Genomic DNA, 19,278 nt, shown 5'->3' with positions numbered 1-19,278 from the left:
AATTAGTGATATTGAGCATTTTTTCATGTGCTTTTTGATCATTTGTATGTCTTCCTTGGAGAATTGCTTGTTTAGGTCTTCTGCCCATTTTTGGATTGGGTTGTTTATTTTTTTCTTATTGAGTCGTATGAGCTGCTTATATATTCTGGAGATCAAGCCTTTGTCGGTTTCACTTGAAAAAATTTTCTCCCATTCCGTAGGTTTCCTTCTTGTTTTATTTCTGGTTTCCTTTGCTGTGCAGAAGCTTGTAAGTTTCATTAGGTCCCATTTGTTTATTCTTGCTTTTACTTCTTCTAGGAGAAAATTTTTGAAATGTATGTCAGATAATGTTTTGCCTATGTTTTCCTCTAGGAGGTTTATTGTATCTTGTCTTATGTTTAAGTCTTTAATCCATTTTGAGTTGATTTTTGTATATGGTGTAAGGGAGTGTTCTAGCTTCATTGTTTTACATGCTGCTGTCCAGTTTTCCCAACACCATTTGCTGAAGAGACTGTCTTTATTCCAATGTATATTCTTGCCTCCTTTGTCAAAGATGAGTTGACCAAAAGTTTGTGGGTTCATTTCTGGGCTCTCCATTCCGTTCCATTGGTCTATATGTCTGTTTTGGTACCAATACCATGCTGTCTTGATGACTGTAGCTCTATAGTATTGTCTGAAGTCTGGGAGAGTTATTCCTCCAGCCTCTTTCTTTCTCTTCAGTAATGCTTTGGCAATTCTAGGTCTTTGATGGTTCCATATGAATTTTATTATGATTTTTTCTAGTTCTGTGAAATATGTCCTGGGTAATTGGATAGGGATTGCATTAAATCTGTAGATTGCCTTGGGCAGTGTGACCATTTTAACAATATTGATTCTTCCAATCCAAGAGCATGGAATATCTTTCCATTTTTTAAAGTCTTCTTTAATTTCCTTCATCAATGGTTTATAGTTTTCTGTGTAAAATTCTTTCACCTCCTTGGTTAGATTTATTCCCAGATATTTTATTACTTTGGGTGCTATTTTAAAGGGGATTGTTTCTTTACTTTCTTCTTCTGTTGATTTATCGTTAGTGTAAAGAAATGCAACTGATTTTTGAACGTTAATTTTGTAACCTGCTACCTTGCTGAATTCTTCAATCAGCTCTAGTAGCTTTTGTGTGGACCTTTTAGGGTTTTCTATATATAGTAGCATGTCATCAGCATATAATGACACTTTTACCTCTTCTTTTCCAATTTGGATCCCTTTTATTTCTTTCTCTTGCCTGACTGCTGTGGCTAGGACTTCCAGGACTATGTTGAATAGGAGTGGTGATAGTGGGCATCCTTGTCTTGTCCCAGATTTTAGTGGGAAGCTTTTGAGTTTTTCACCGTTGAGTACTATGCTGGCTGTAGGTTTGTCATATATAGCTTTTATTATGTTGAGATATGTTCCCTCTATACCCACTTTGGCGAGAGTTTTTATCATAAATGGGTGTTGAATTTTATCAAATGCTTTTTCTGCATCGATTGAGATGATCATGTGGTTTTTGTCCTTTCTCTTGTTGATGTGATGTATTACACTGATTGATTTGCGTATGTTGAACCAGCCTTGTGTCCCTGGGATGAACCCCACTTGGTCATGATGTATAATCTTTTTTATGTGTTGTTGGATTCTATTTGCTAAAATTTTGGTGAGGATTTTGGCGTCTATGTTCATCAGTGATATTGGCCTATAATTCTCTTTTTTTTGTAGTGTCTTTGCCTGGTTTTGGTATCAGGGTGATGGTGGCTTCATAGAATGAGTTTGGGAGTATTCCCTCCTTTTCAATCGTCTGGAAGAGTTTGAGAAGGACTGGTATGAGTTCTTTGTATGTTTGGTAGAATTCCCCGGTGAAGCCGCCCGGTCCTGGACTTTTATTTGTAGGGAGGTTTTTAATTGCTATTTCTATTTCCTTTCTAGTGATCGGATTGTTCAAGTGTTCAGATTCTTCTTGATTCAGTCTTGGTGGACAGTATGTTTCCAGAAACTTGTCCATCTCCTCTAGGTTATCCAGTTTGGTTCCATATAGTTTTTCATAATATTCTCGTATGATATTCTGTATTTCTATTTTGTTTGTTGTAATTTCTCCATTTTCCTTTCTTATTTTGCTAATTTGTGCTCTCTCTTTTTTCTTCTTTGTGAGTTTGGCCAGAGGTTTGTCGATTTTATTTACTTTTTCAAAAAACCAGCTTTTGGTTTGGTTGATTTTTTCTATGGTCTTGTTAATCTCTATCGTATTTAATTCCTCTCTGATCTTTATTATTTCCTTCCTTCTGCTGCTTTTTGGAGCTTTTTGTTCTTCTTTTTCTAATTCATTCAGGTGGTGGGTTAAATTGTTTATTTGAGATTGTTCTTCTTTTTTGAGGAAGGCCTGTATCGCTATAAACTTCCCTCTTAGCACTGCCTTTGCTGTGTCCCATAGGTTTCGAGTGGTTGTGCTTTCATTATCATTTGTCTCAAGGTATTTTTTAATTTCAGCTTTGATTTCCTCACTGATCCATTGTTTTTTCAATAACATATTGTTTAATGTCCATGCTTTCCTTTTTTTCTCCTTTGTTTCTCTGTTGTTGATTTCCAGTTTCATGGCATTGTGGTCAGTGAAGATGCTTGAGATAATTTCTATCTTCTTAAAATTGTTGAGGTTTCTTTTGTGCCCAAGTACATGATCGATCCTGGAAAAAGTTCCATGTGCACTTGAAAAGAATGTATATCCTATTTTTGGGGGGTGTAATGTTCTGAAAATATCCACCAAATCTAGTTTTTCTATTGTAGTATTTAATTTCTCTGTTGCCTTGTTTATTTTCTGTCTGGAAGATCTGTCTAGTGATGTTAATGCAGTGTTAAAATCTCCAACTATGATTGTATTCCCATCAATATCCCCCTTTATCTCTGTTAGTAATTCTTGTATGTACTTAGGTGCTCCTATATTGGGTGCATATATATTAACGAGTGTAATATCCTCATCTTGTATCACTCCTTTAATCATTATAAAATGTCCTTCTTTTTCTTTCTTTATGGCCTTTGTTTTAAAGTCTATTTTGTCTGAAATCAGTACTGCAACACCTGCTTTTTTGGCTTTTCCATTTGCATGGAATATCCTTTTCCATCCTTTCACTCTCAATCTATATGTGTCCTTCTCCTTAAAGTGGGTCTCTTGTATGCAGCATATTGAAGGTTCTTGCTTTACTATAATCTGTATTCTTGAAAACTACCAAGTAAAAATTTGCTGTAATGTAATTTTATGTAATGATGATCTAAGTTGTCCTGGCGTTTTCTAGAGGAAGTTCAGCCCTGTTCATTCCAGGCCACCATCATCACTATGATGACTGACAAGTGCTCTGGAATGACAAGTGCCTGGAGTGTCCCATATCTTGCTGAAGACCAGTGGCCTTGAAATTACAAGCCTTAGGTTTGATTCCCATCTCTACCATTTCTACTTGTATGACCTTAATCAAATCAAACAGCTTTTATTAAGTTTTAGTTTCCTAATGCACAAAGTAAGAAAATTAATCTCATGTTGCAGCATTCTTATGAAAGTTTCATAAAACATAAAGCAGAACACAAATATTATTGTTATTTCTAGTGTCATAAATTACAATGTTAGATTTCACAACAGGAGATTAAACAGTCTTTCTTCTTTCCACAAAGGATCACTTTCCCAACCATTTCAAAAATTTGATTCTTTCTACGCTCTTGTAACTCTTCACTTATGAATTCACTAGCTCTAGGAACTTGTTATAAGCTCTCTTTCTGAATAATAATTCTAGATTTGTTATGAGATCTTTTTGCACGTATTAAAAATGTATCCAGCACACACTTGTGCTGAGCACAGCACTGTGCCTTGGTGATGCAAAGACAATAGGATGCAATCCCTTCTATCAAAGAGCATATGACCCAATGGGCAAGAGAGCCCTGTAAATAAGTGATGGCAACAGAATGTGGGGTAGCAAAGACTGAACAAAGCGTTATGGGAGCAAGAAGAGGGAGTAACCAGCTCTGCTTTACCTTAGGCTGGGAGCTGCTTTTACTTTCGAGCCAGGTTGTATAAACACAGGCAGGTACACTCTTTTGCCAGTACCTTGCTCACCCACAAGGGGTGCTGGTGGTGATAATAACTGAAACTCATCGAGCATTGCTTTGTGCCTGACAGTGTAATTAACACAGTGTAGACATTCTTTCATTCAGTCCTTTGCTACCTTTCAGGCATGCGTACCACTTTAGGTGCTTTACTTGATGTTTATAGGATGCTCTCAAGTTCACATGCAACAAATTTTAGAACATTTGTTCCCAAATTGTATGACAAGAAATGTGTTAGCATAAACTCTATATACACACACACAAACATGTACATGCATACATCCCGGATTCTCACATGTTTGTAATTATACTCTTATAATACTCTCCCTCCATTTATATTTTTTAAATTACATAGTCATGACTTAAGTAAGTTTTTAAATGACTATGTACTTTATCCATTAAATGAATATCTACAGCCACTGCAGAAGTAATACACACACCACACTTAGTTGCTGATTTACTTGACCTGAGTCACTACTCAGTCCCCACATGGACGCTCTGTCTTGCCTCTCGTGCCTCCAGATGTTTGCGACTCTCTGGCTGGGAACCATGGCTTGTTTGACCCCTCTCTGAAGAGTGGGTGCAGTCGGCGTGTTTTCTGCATCATCTGTGCAGAGTGCAGGCCGCCTCGAAGGGCAGTGGAAGCCTGGTGAAGGTGCGCCCCATCCTCACCCCTGACAGCCCTGGGGTGGCCGCGGGGAGAACGGAGCCAAAGCTCCCAAGTGGCCACGTGCAGTTCTCACAGCCGTGCTAGGACCTGCCCCTGCCCGTCATGGAAGGGCCACAGAGCTCAGTTCAACTATCAGATGGGGCTTCGGAAGCCCACATTTTTGTCCAGAACAGGACTTACTTTGTCGCATGAAAATGGAGGGCTGCAAAGGGGCTTTTTGTACTACTCAACCAAATGCCGTGGGAGCACAAAGAGAGAATACACCATTCTGCCACGGTCATGGCTGTCAATAACTTCCTAGACAAATGGGTTTAGTCATTGATTAAGTAAGTCAATAAATTCAATTCCCTCATCCATTGAAGCCTGTGGTACAAAGAGGAGAGCTAGAATAAGCAGAGAACAGAGCTCTGAGCGGAGACGGGAACCTCTCTGTGTCCTACCTCCCATGCCTGCAGAAGTTTGCCGCCCCAGGGTGCCCGCCCGCGGAAAACCTGCTCTTTGTTGTCGTGACTTTTACTTCTCTCCTTCCTCCTTCTCTACCACTTTGCTGCCCTCCCTTGTTTCACTTTGATTCCACAATCTACATCTTTTGCCTGTGCACATAGAAAGTTCCAAGTGGGAGGAGTTTTAACCTGCATGAAATGTTAAAACTCGTTTTCTGGATGAGGAACTCAAGAAACTGAGCCATCCTTTAGTCCCTGCCTAAGCCAGCCACTTGGAAGCTGTTTTATTTGACTTTCTTTTAGCATTGGCAGAGATGGGTGAAATGACACTGCATCTCAGGGGATGGACGCTCCCCTGTGAAATTCCATTGGATGGTAGCAATTGTCTTCCATTAGAAGATTCTCTGCAGCTGGGCTGGACTGTGATCAAAAGCAGACAGCAGATTTCCATGAGACTAGAAGGGCTTCAAGAAAATGTCAGGTCACCGTCATTCCTCCTGTCCTGTTTTCTAACCTAACCCAGGGAAGTCCAAAAGGACTGCTCCACGGGCCAAGGGCAAGAGAGTAGGTGGCCGTATTTGAGTGCCCACTGTAAGCCAGACACTGTATTAGGACCTTTACAATCTTATTCATTTAAACTTTATGCTTACAACTCTGGGATTTATATGTCAATTTCCAGATGAAATATCTGAGGCTCAAAGAATTCATTTTCTCAAAGTCCCCCAGCCAGTGTTTGAATATATATATATATGTATTTCCTCCAGAGCTCTTCCATTTCCTCTGAGTTATACAGACGCCTGTCATTTCGCATGAAGAAATAATGAAAGAAATAATAACCAAGATCACAATTAAACAGTAAACTTTACCGTAGCAACATTGTTTCACCTATTCTCATATATATGAAAAAAGAAAAAGTAATTTTTTCTACGTTTATTCTATTATTTTTTACATTTATCTATCAAGCCTCAAATGCATACCTATAGGTAAATAAAAGCAAGTGTTCTAGGAAAATAGTCAAGACTACTTTAGCCCTGTGTGATGTGTCTGCGTGTTCAACAAATATTTATAGAGCATCCCCAGGCGTCAGAGTGAAGAAGGCACACTGACCCTGAAGCATCATATCATTAGGTGATTACATTCCACTAAATTGTTACATTTAACAATCCAGACTGCTATGTATGACGACAGGAGGAGCAGTCAGCATCCACAGAAGTCTCTGACCTAGGTTAAAGACAACTTTCCCTAACTGTCAGAAATTACACTACTTTTCCTCACTCTCAGAAGCATATAAAAATATTACTGAAAATTAAACATTTTCATTTCTGTTAAGAGGAAAATATGTAAGAACTAAATCTTATTATTTTCTATAAAGATCCCTTTCCAATTCTATGTGATTGTATCTGCAAATTTCTGATTGAAATGGACTGTCTAGCATCTTCATGATACCCAAATACAGCCATGAGCAAGTGGATTAAAATATTTGATCTCTGCAATCATTTTTAGTGGGACCAGATTAGATTAATACTATATGAGGTATATGATATATATATAAATACTACATGATATATAGTATCATAATATGAACCTATTAAACTCTACTATTAAACATAGCAGAGTGTTAACGTACCATTCTAAAGAAACTAGAACTTACATCTCAAGAACCCTAATCTTATTGGATACACGGAAAAGGCAAACTTTCGTTTGCTGACTGAACCAACCCTGTTTCATGATGTAGAACTCAGATGACATAGGCTGATTAATATATGAAGCCCAAACATTATTATTTTATTATTTTCTGTACCGCTGAACATGTTGACATAAGGAGATCACTGGCTACCTGATATTTTGACATGCGTGAGCCAGAATGAAAGGTCCAGATTTAAGGAAATGATAGTCAGCTGCGGCCAGTGACACCAAAATGATAAAGGACACAAGAGCTTCAACTTCAATGAGTGTCAGAGCTTCTGCTTTTTGAGCTCTGTTTCCATGAAACATGGGTCAGTGTCTTAAGAGAAAGAAAAAATTATAAGCACTTGTTCAAAGGACAGCACACGTCTGAACATGTCTGGCACCAAAAGATGGTTAAGAAAAAAGGTGATGCAAAATGAAACGATTTTAGTGATGGAAAACTTTCTGAAAGTTTCTACATTCACAAACATTTAATGAGATAAACAAAGATTACCTAAAGATCCAGTTTAACCAACATGTTTGCATGCTGCCAAAGAATAATTTTTGGACATTGTGGCTTCCTGATGTGAACTCGTAATACTTCCCATCATGTGACTTAGATATATTTTCATTATTCTCATTTTTTTTCAATTCCTGTTTAATTAGCCCATATTACTATGTCTATTTCATAGTAAAAACAGTAATAAACCATTGAAATGTAAGAGAGCAGTCCATCCATGTTCAAACATATCAGTGACAGGCTCCGTATTCTGTACCAGTTGCTGGCCAGTCTGAGGGCACCATAGTTGCCTGGAGATGCGCCAGAATATCTTTTGAGTTGGTTCTGAGTGTGCCAGACTGTCTAAAGACGAACACTCAGTGCCTTCATCCATGCACTGCATTTTCTTCCCTTTCTTTGTTCTATTACAGCAAAGGTTTTCAGGAGATCTATTTTTCTATCATATTTTTAGCAGAGTCTTTTTTTTTTTTATTTATCTGTTTAGTATAATTGAGAAAAGGGGCATCTTTCAAGCGTAGCTACAACTATTTTATTTCTGAGAATAGATGTCATTTTTTGCCTAAGTCACAGCACAGTCAAAACCGAAAAATAAAAACAGCAGCTGCAAATCAAAGCACTCCTTACAGTGTGGTCACATCGACTAATAAAGAATGCGTTCACTTTCAGCTTTGTCTTTCAAAAGAAAAAAATAATAAAAACCAATCTGAAAAGATAAAAGTAACACACGTTCATGGCAAAAATTCAGAGATTTAAAGAAATAAAAGTCACTGTAGCCCCACCACGTGAAAATAACCACTGTTAACATTTGAGAGGACGTCCCTGCAGGCATGTTTTTCTGTGTCTCTACTTACTTAGTAGAAAGTTGGCTATTTCTACAACATCACCTTTGCTTTGTGTCTTGGTAAACACCTTCCCGGAGGCTGCTGTGGTTTCCATCTCATGCGCTAATGGAATTTGACATATTATATGTTTTTCTATTATGTCATATAGCTATTATATTCATGGACATATTATGTATATTATGCATATATATTTTATGTAATGCTTCTATAAATTATTAATATGTATTTTCTACACATTATATTTTTTAAACAATGTATCAGTCACAGGAGCAAACGATTGGCACATTCAGAAATAGTCATTTTAAACTAGAATTTAATAACATGACTATTCGGGAATTGGGAAACCAGTGGATGTAGTCAAGTGCCCCATGGCTAGTGAGAGGGGCACCATCACCACCCCTAGACCTCGGGAAAGGGAAGAAGTTCGCTGATCCAGGGAGTGAGCCAGGGCAGCCGGTGGGCACTGTGACCCTCACTTGGTGGGGCACAGCCAGGTCTGGAACCCTGAGGGGAGCCAGGGGAGCCAGTGCGACCTCACTCTGCTCTCACCCTCCACGTCCTCCCCGTGCTCCCTGTTTGGCTGACCCAACGGGAAGCCAGAGCTCACGGGAAACCTTTGATGTGGTTCATAGTAGGCAGCTCCTGGGGCACGGGGCAGAGTGGAGAGGGATGGGACATAGACCCTGAGGACCGGTGTCTGCTGTTCCAGCGTCTTTTATAATCCTCCAAAGCAGTGTGGTTTACTGTTTTAAAAATAACCATGAGGCATTTTCTGTGTGCACATGAGACTTTCAGTGAAACAGACCCCCAGGTTAATATCAAAGCAACTGTTTGAGGGTTATCATGTCAAACTATTGAACTAAATGTTTTATTGAACTAAATGTAGTTTTACATTGAACCGTATCTTTCAACAATTTATGTCGTTGTTACTATTTGGTGTACCTTTCTGCTACCTGAAAAATGAATCACTGAGACTTACACTGTTATATAAATATGAGGTTGTATACTCTTGTGTCATGGTTATTCCTCTAGAGGAGGAGGGAAACCACAAATGGGTTCCTTACAGCTGATAACATAGGTTTGTCAATTCTAAAGGGATGGCTATTTAAAAAACAACGAACAAAAATACCAAGTGTCAAACAACGCATTATTATACTTTTAATCATTAATTCAAAAGGAACACATTTGGGGTAAAAAAAAAAATAATAGAGTAGACATTACATGATCTGAGTGTTAATTCTAACTTGACCAGTAGGAGTCATTGACAAATAATTTCAACTCTATGGTTCCAAGTTTCCTCACCAAGTAACACATGAGACAAGATGACTTCTGAGATTTCTTCTGCCTCTAAAAGCCAACTACTCCATTGGAAGGTGGTGACCTGAGCCAAGAGAATAAAGCTGAATTTAAAGGAAGTGTGTCAACAGCACTTACTAACTGAGGAAAAAAGCAATTACTGGAGACAAAAGCAATGTTGGGTTTTATGTCTAGATTAGGAATTCACTGGTCCAGAGCCTACACATTTATGTGTACTTCTCCCCACTTCTCCGTCCTGCCCCTCACAATGGCTACTCTAAACGAATATTCAAAGGGAAATGATCGATCATTGGAGCAATTTTAATTTGCACAGGACTATTCCATTTAATGAAAGGCTGAGCAAAATTAACTGTGTTTTCTCCTTAGAATCGACTGTATTCATCCCCCAGTCTGAGTACTCCATCGAAGAGGACATTGGCGAACTGTTCATTCCCGTCAGGAGAAGTGGAGACGTGAGCCGGGAGCTGATGGTGATCTGCTACACACGACAAGGTAGCTCGATTCGCAAATGACCTAAAATGTCCCCACAGATGTATAAATAAGTCTCTTTAACATGCTGGAGTCATAAAATTATGCCATGAAAGTTACACTTTATTAGTACAATTTTCATAAAGAAAAAAAAGAAGCTTTTATGCAGGAGTCTTGTTTCACTGTTACGTCTCTGAGGACCTGGAAGGGCTCTGATGCTTGTGAAAACGTTTCTGATCTGCTCGGTTACTCAGTGTAATACTCAGGCTTTGAAGACTGCAGGAAATCGAAGTCCCCTTCCCTCACCCAAGCCTGCTCCATAGAAGGAGGTTGTTATTAAAAAGAACAACAAGAAAAACGAGGCAAAGAAATGCATCCCCAAGGACAAGAAACTAATTTGAAACTTATTTCAACCAAATTTCAAAATGCTTGTTTTGCTCATAGAGTAAGAATCCCCTGAAAGGTGATTTTATATAATACAAAACTAAAATTAATACTTAATATTCATTAATAGACTAAGCACCATTCTAAGAAGCAAGTAGACTTTTCTAAGAATTTAAAAGAAAAGGTCATAGATGCAGTGGATACCTGAGCAAACTTTCATTAAAATTGTCATTAATGTAAATGAGTTTGAAGGCGGTAAAGAATGGTGGTCAAAATGCAAATTTGAGGATCAGCCTTGAGCTCTGGGTCCCAGAGCAAGTGGTTTGACTTCTGTAAACCTCAGGTGCCAAAAGTGTAAAACCGAGTAGAGTGGTTAAGAGGATTAAGGAGGCAACGCATGTGAAGCGCTTGGCACTTTGCCTGCACACAGTAAGCATTTGAACAGCAGGAGCTATTATTCTGTATTATTGTGTTGTTCCGAAAGACCACTGGCAGGAAGTAGAGGAGAAAACACTTGAACTGTAATAGCCATCGTATGTTGGAGACCATAATGAAGGCGACTCGTGATGCCAGAACAGGAGGTAAGAGCTGTTGCAGTTTCCAGGGGTGTTCATAGATATGATGGACCATTCAGACGCTGCAGGTGAAAGTAATTGTTTCCAGAAATACCTTTGTAATATGTTCTATAGAAACCCCTTTGGGTTCTCTCTGCCGCCAGGAACGGCGAGAGGAACTGTGCCGACATCCGTGTTGTCCTATTCTGACTACATATCCCGGCCCGAGGACCACACCAGCGTTATCCGCTTTGACAAAGACGAGCGGGAGAAAATGTGTCGGGTTGTCATCATCGACGACTCCTTGTATGAAGAGGAGGAAACTTTCCACGTTCTCCTGAGCACGCCCATGGGGGGCAGAATCGGACCAGAGTTCCCAGGGGCTCAGGTGACGATCGTCCCCGACAAAGACGATGGTAAGTACCGAGTCACCTGGCAGTTATTCCTCCTCCCAGGCAGGCCAACGTCAGGCACAACTTTCTAAACAGAAAGAAGAGAGTGTGAATGAATTTTAACGTGAACGTTTATTTTATACTCGATTTTATAGTGGGATTAAGTTTCTACCTTGGCTGCGTCAATCAATTTGTCTTTCTTGATTTAGTGTTTTGAAAGGGCAAAGTCACGCCCCCGTGTGTTCTTCCCTCTGTACAGTTTCTTGTACGATGCCATTTACCCTTAGGTGATTAATTTTTTTAAATTACATGGTGAAGAATAGAAGCAATTTTAATTAACAACTTACGTTTTTACTGGTTTTGCTTTGACTGTAAAAGCTTATCTTTTGTAACTTGGATCTTCGTGTTTGAACTCGATTAACAAAGAAACCCATCAGACAAGGCTATTAAATGAAGATCTAGAAAGGTAACAATTATATGGAAAATTAAGCCCAACGGGCAGCTAGCTGTCTGCCCCCAGAAGGAGATGGTGTATCCTAGACAATTCTTCCTGATGGAAACCTAATTACCATAAAATAATCTCTTTTTCTGAACAGAAAAAGGAGCAAAAGGGTCTTTGAGACAGTTTGTGCTTTCTTATGAGAAAAGAGAGAGCAAGAGGAAAGATCATGGGGAATCTTGTGGGGGAAGTGAGAGCAGTAAATTGAGAGACGGGACCCCCAGTACTTGAATATTTTTCTTGCCTTCTTGAATTTCTCCTCTTAGTAGATGAAAGAGGAACAAACTGGGTGGACAAATCTTTTGGTTCAGAGAGAAGCTGGAGGAGATTTAAAAGACTTTGATACCAAATAATCTGAAAACTCAGAAAGTTGAAAATAACCCACCAGGGAAGGGCTTTCCAGCACTTTCTGCCCTGATTGCTGCGTCCATCTCTGTGGCAGTGGGTGTACCACATGACCTATCAACCAACCAAGTGTCCCCTGACTGAAATGAAACAAATCCTTTGTAACTTTGTAACTCGGAGCAATCCGACTTTTAAAAAAGGAATTGATTCTCCAAAGCTAGATTATTCCTCAGTGAAGTTAAAGGATGCAATTTCTGTGCTTGCAAAAGTGGAGGACCAAGCCCTGGACCAAAAGTGACTTTTCTTAGGTGCAAATGTTTGAAAATCCCAGCTGGGACCGCAGGTTTTCTCTGTACTAGCTCTTAATTGTAGAACAGGGGCTCAGAGGACAGAAATAGCGTCCTGATTGACTCTGTGTTAGATCTTTAAGAAACAGCTAAAATCTTCATTGTGTTTGGAAGAGACTTACACATGAGCAACATGCTGACATAAGAACAGTGCTCTCATTTTGTGCAGATCTCCGAAACATGATTGGGTTCAGTCCTCAGTACTTCAGTGAAGGTTACGATTTAATACCTCAGCCTTTGTTCATTAGGATGAGTGTTAAGTCAGTGCTAACAGTATTTCACTAATCTTTGCTGTCAGTCTTTAGAAGTTAATTAAGGAACGTTTAAGCTGAATCCATTTTCCGCTTTTGTTTGCCAGCCCACAGGGGTTTTAGCTGAAGTGGCTGGCTTCCTCCACCACCCTGGAAAAATTACCATGCTGGTAGATATAAACCAAGGGCATATAAAAGGCAGCATGGTGAGCCCGGTGGTAATTCAGTGCCATTCAAAAGCTTACTGACATCAGAAAAGCTTTCTCAACAGCAGGAGGACCATAGAGAAGAAAACATTTCTAGTGCTAGAAAAATACATCGTGCTATGATGTGTGGGTCAAATCCGTTCTATTCATTGGTACAGGGCTGAAAGAAAGACTTGGTCACAATCCTTTTTATTCCTGGATACTATTATTTGTATTTGAGTAAACTAACAACTTGATGAAACAAAGTTACATTCTGTATTTAGTATGCTTGAGCCAGAACAATACTAAAAGTCAAGAAATGGAAAAATGAGTTTCTAACTGCTCAGAATATCAATGCACTGCAGCCATTAACAGACTGTTTAATGTAGTTGGTAGAGCTAAGGATTTAATGAAAGCCAATGGGTGTTTAATGGGTTTCTAGTCTGTGGGAGGCGTTGCAAGAATGCACTGAATAATAATGATCATACCAGTTTTTCCACATGAGAAGGATGCTAGTTTAATGATATAGATAACATATCCTTTGAAAACCAAAGTAAGATAAAAGAGAACATATATGAAATGTCTTACATTTAAAAAAGAAATCTAATCTCACATACCACACACACAGCAAATATGTCGTGCATTTACTCAGTGTCACAGATGGGGACGATCAAGTCATTTAAGACATAAGCCAGGATCTCACAATGCTTAAAATCTATTTGGGGGGAAAAGCTAAGTCCATAAAAGATTAAAGGAGAATAATTTATTTCAATAATAATTTGAAACAGTACAAAGGAGACAGAAGAAGACAGAGTGTGATTGAAAGCAAGTGCGTGATCACTCTATGAGCCAGAGGAGGAACAGATAAAGGCTTTAATAGATGGGACGGATTTAGAATGAATGGAGAAGAATGCAAAATATTCCAAGATTGTGCACGTGAAAGCAAGAGGGAGAAGAAGACTTGGGAACAGTGGGCAATCCAGTCCAGTCGGGTTGCCTTTTCTGAGGACGGTTCAGTGCCCAGCTTCTAGGGTTAGGGGTTGGGAGATCTAGGCTCTGGGTGCACTTTTGCTGCTTTCTAGTCAAGGAACCTTCGCCAATCCACTTGTCTTCTTGTACCTGTTCTCATTTGAGCATATTATCACCTGAATTTCTTAATTTACAGAATATTCATGAGAACCAAGTAGCATGTGTATGACAGCACTTTAAAAACTAGCTAAACAGAAGAAAAGTTGGGAGTCATCGACAGCTGACTCTGAAAAAATAGGTTGGAAGCGCACTGTGGATGCCCTTGAATAAGATAAGAAGTTCTGAGTTTGTTCGGTGGGAGCACCCGAAAGCTTCTGGATAAAAGGGTGCAATAGTCAGAGCGGTGTTTGGAGGTTATTAATTAGCTAGTATAAGTGAACAGGAAAGGAACCAAAACAGGAAATGGATGAGTAGGGTGAGGACTTTGGAACTGGAAAGGCAACAAGCCACTGTCTAGGAAAAACCCTGCTATGACTTGGACCTCATGTAAGGAAGAAGGAGGAGGGAAATTTTAAAAATATGTATCTAAAAACATTTGTGCTTGATAAGTTCAAAGAATGGAGAACCCATTTATTATAGGAAGTTAAGAGAGGGAACCAGTCTAGGGAAAGGAAGTTGGGAGAAGATAAGAAACTCTGTTTAAACATGCCAAGTTCAGGTTACCAGGGCAACAGGCCTTGATAAATATGGAACTGACAGAGCTGGAGTTAGAGATTTGTAAGCCTCGCATCTGATGGTGATGGCTGAAATCAAGAGGATACATGGAAAAGAACACGCGCAGTGCATTCTCTGACATAAATCACAACAATGTTCTCCTAGGGCAGGCTACCCAGGCAATAGAAATGAAAACAAAAAGAAACAAATGAGACCTAATTAAACTTATAAGCTATTGCACAGCAAAAGAAACCATAAGCAAAACACAAAGACAGCCTATAGACTGGGAGGAAATATTTGCAAACTATGTGACTGACAAGGATGTACACACAGCTCATACAACTCAATAACAACAACAACAACAACAACAACAACAACAAAATCAGTCAAACATGAGTAGAGGACCCAAACAGACATTTCTCCAATGAAGACATACAGATAATATCACTAATCATCAGAGAAATGTAAATCAAATCTACAATGAAGTATCATCTCACACTGGTCAGAATGGACATCATGAAAAAGTCCACAAACAACCAATGCTGGAGAGGGTGTGGAGAAAAGGAAGCCCTCCTACACTGTTGGTGGGAAGGTAATTTGGTGCAGCTGCTGTGGAGAACATTATGGAGATTCCTTAGAAAACTGAAAGTCAAGTTAGCGTATGATCCAGCAATCCCATTCCTGGACATACATCTGGAGACAACTCCAATTCAAAAAGATATATACACCCTATTGTTCATAGCAGCACTATTTACAATAGCCAAGACATGGAAGCAGCCTAAATGTCCATCGACAGATGACTGGATAAAGAAGATATGGTATCTATATAGATCCATTGTATGTATGTATATATATGTATGTATATGTATATATAATGGAATACTACTCAGCCAAAAAAAGAATGAAATAATGCCATTTGCAGCAACATAGATGGACCTAGAGATTATCATACTAAGTGAAGTAAGTCAGACAGAGAAAGACAAATATCATATGATATCACTTATATGTGAAATCTAAAAGAATGACACAAATGGACTTATTTACAAAACAAAAACTCACAGACGTAGAAAACAAACTTATAGTTACCAAAGGGGAAACGAGTGGGGAGGGATAAATTGGGAGTTTAGGATTAGCCGATACACACTACTATATACAAAATAGATAAACAGCAAGGTCCTAGAGTATAGCAGAGAACTACATTCAATAGTTTATAATAATCTATAATGAAAAAGAATATTTATATGTATAACTGAATCACTATGCTGTATGCCAGAAACCAATACAACATTGTGAATCAACTATACTTCAATTTTTTTAAACAAAAAGGATACATGAGAACTTAAGAAGAAAGAGAGGGTGAAAAGTGTAAGTTACTGCGCAACGGGTTTCACGTATATTTAAGATAAATCTAAAAAATAAAGTGGAATAATGAAAGGTTATTAGAATATATTTCTACTAAACGTTAATATGCAGGTTGTTTTGGCTGTTAGTTGCAAATAGTAATTAAGTATCGTTATATAACAAGAAAATTGTGGAAATGTAGAAAATCGAGTACATTATTGGAGTTGACAGTAAGCATACCTCTTGGCCTATAAAACAAACTGATTTTAAATGTTGCTTCTTTTTTAAATAAGTAAAAACTACAATAGTGTAGTTTAGTTCCCTTGGTTTGTACCTCCTTCCGGTTAAACATAAACCATTCTGTGATAAAGAATCACTTCTCATCATTTATTTTCTTGTTGCACTGGTTTCAGAGAGGGGTTTTGAAATTATGGGATTAATTCATTTTTAACAAACTCATGAGCAGGAGAAGGTAGGAAGAAAGAGCATTTGTGAATGCGAATGAGTGTGTCATTCACTAAATGTGAGTAAGAGGGTCCGGAGGAGGGAGACTTCCCAGGCTGGGACTTGGGAGGACCCCAGTGTTCCCTACGTTATGCTGGACCTGGCTGGACTCAGAGCCCAGCAGGCCAGCTGTAAACCAGGAGCAGCTCCACACGGGGCTGGGATGCAGGGACACATATTAAAATAAAGGCAAGGGAGCAAGGGTCTGAGGCGACAGGAGTGGGTTCATTAGCAGTGGGGCTACATTTGATTCAACCTGCTACGGTCGCGGGCTCAAAAGGACCGTGCTGCTCTGCTGCTGCAAACTCCCCTGGTCTCTTTGAAACTGCTGATACAGTGTACTGCTCCCAGCAGGAAAGGCGTTAAGAGCTTTGTTCCTCTTCACACACGCCAGCCTGGCAAGCAGCCACCTGAACCTCTCCTGCCAGTCGCAGGAAAACAGTCACCGCTATTACCAGAAAAGGCGAAGGCTCCAGCCTGCTTTATGAGAACAGCTAACCATTTTGTATAATTTGCATTGAAGAATGACCTTACAGCTCACAAGAAAGTGAGCACAGGGAACTGTGCCAGGACAGAGGGCCAGTTCACCCAGAAATCAGCTTTCAAATTCATGGAGTGTAAACTTGCAGGTGTGGCGTCTGCTAGGGCAGTTCTCAGATATTAAGGTTGCAGTATTGAATAGGATCATAGTGTTCATGGCATTAAACGAACTCATGTCTCTATTTCTCATGGCTCCACAGATATCCTATATGTCATATAATAATGACTATAATATATAGTCACAGGTAACTATTATATGTAAAATAGCGTAGGTGTGCTAAGCCTTTTACTTGAATGATTTCATCTAACACAGTCACACAGACTATGAGCATGGTCACGTTGTGCCTCAGTTGTTATCCGTGAGCAGTTAGGCAACCTGCTCCAGGTCAGAGAGCTGAGAGGTATCTAGCCAGGCTGAGCACAGAGTCCGTGGCACCGGCCGCTGGGCTGGCCACCTTGCGGTGGACTGGCAGCGTGCATATTTCTTATGTATTCTACACTGTGATGCTGAAAAGCAGCACGAGGCATCCTGACAGAGAACTTTACAGGATGATACAAGCTGTATACGTTCCTGTGCCTGCAGCCCCAGAGCGTCCTAGGAGACTTTAAATGTTAGTAGTTACAGATATGAGGCTGACTTGTACGGGAACAATTTTGGTTCACCTTTTATCAATTATAATTCCACCAGGATCATTAGGGGAGTATATTAGTGGAGTCTGGCACTTCAGTTGCACAAGGAAAAGGATTGTTTTCCCACATCATTTAGCAAATTGCCCAGTGGAAGGGGTTGCCCTTCTGAAGGACTGGGTTTGGGCTGTCTTGTCAAGTCCTTATGGAGAAATGCCGTCTGGTGTTTGTTTTGTCTTTTTCCTGGTAACGCTATCTGCCTGACTCCCGTCTTTTCCACATAGGAGAGTAAATGCTGACCATGTAAGACCATCTTGTAAATGTCAAAGGATAAAAAATATTGCTCATTTATTATCACTCAAACCCTGATCACTAAATATTTATAGGAACCTCAATATCTCAGTCATAGAGGAATTCCATTTTAGTGCTAAGAAAACACATCAATCTGAGAAGCAACTTCTCAGATACTAGACTCCAGAGTTTGTACACTTAAAATCATTAAAAGAGATATTACAATGAAAAACAATAAAATATATGAGGTTGAATAATTAGAAAAGATCTCTAATTGTTAGTAATTGTTAGTGTTCGCATCAGAAATTCCAAATTATTCACCAGCAACAGAGGTTGAGTATATTCTTTTGTTGAAATCATGAAGTGCAAAGAGAATGCCGGTAAACCAAAGCTGCAACTTGGCTGAAAGCAAAAGGTTTGAAGTCTTGACCTGCAAGTTCCTTGATGTAAACAGAAGCCAGAGGCTATGAAATACTACTGTGAAATCACAGAGGTCTGAGTATTTATTAAGTCCAGACAGTGCACTGTGTACCAATGGCCTGTTGCTGAGAACATATACTTCATAAAATCCATTACTAAACAGACATAGCTTCTCCTTTTATTGTATTAGAATGAAAAATTAAGAAAAACATTTTGGAATATATATATACTATTTTCTGACCCTGTCGATATATCAATTGGTCACCATGGAAATGTGAAACCTGCTAGTTTGCTTCCTAAAGAAACTTGCCACCAACCGGAAGTAGTTCTTGAGTTAGTGGTCCCGACGGAGGCACCAGGTTCCCTGTACCTTCCTTTCTCTTCACAGATAGATGTAACCTTTCACAGGAGTGAGAGAGGTTTCATGATTTCTTGAGGAAGCAGGTCTCCATTCTGCCCAACAGAGGCAGACACTTGAATCTCTTTTTTTTCTCCCTTTATTCCTAGTTTATAAATCATAAACATATTTTTTTTGTCATTGGCCTTAAATCTTCCTTTAAATGATGTGGAGACACTTGCTACTGACCTTGAGAGATACAAGATTACCCGGTAAATTGTATGGGTAGTAGGTATCGTTGGATAAAACCAGCGGACGACATCATGCTACAAACAATCCCAGTAATAATCTATGTGAGGCGTGTAAAATGTAGCTAAAACTGAAAACACTACCCTCTTTTCTTTAGGCCATTAGTAACAGTTTGAAGCACTTAAAATTTATGGCTAAAACTTTCCCTTCATACTTCTGGAGAAATAAAGCATCTCTTCATCCTTGCTCTAAGAAACAGGTCTTCATTCTGCCAGAGTGAAACAGACAATGGATATAATACATATTCAGAGATTTCTGTATTTAAAG

General features: G+C 39.2%; 1 protein-coding gene across 1 annotated transcript in view; it reads left to right on the top strand.

The window, feature by feature from the left end:
- FREM2 (FRAS1 related extracellular matrix 2) overlaps positions 1 to 19,278 on the top strand; it is a 136,071-nt gene that overhangs the window by 68,124 nt on the left and 48,669 nt on the right. The window contains 2 exon segments of the mRNA XM_032496265.1: positions 9,901 to 10,026; positions 11,105 to 11,356. Coding sequence (XP_032352156.1) covers positions 9,901 to 10,026; positions 11,105 to 11,356 — 378 coding nt within the window.

This window comes from Camelus ferus, chromosome 14 (genome assembly GCF_009834535.1).
Source record: "Camelus ferus isolate YT-003-E chromosome 14, BCGSAC_Cfer_1.0, whole genome shotgun sequence".
NCBI lineage: Eukaryota > Metazoa > Chordata > Mammalia > Artiodactyla > Camelidae > Camelus > Camelus ferus.
The sequence above is the reverse complement of the archived record's forward strand: the minus strand, read 5'-3'. Positions and strand labels throughout refer to the sequence as shown.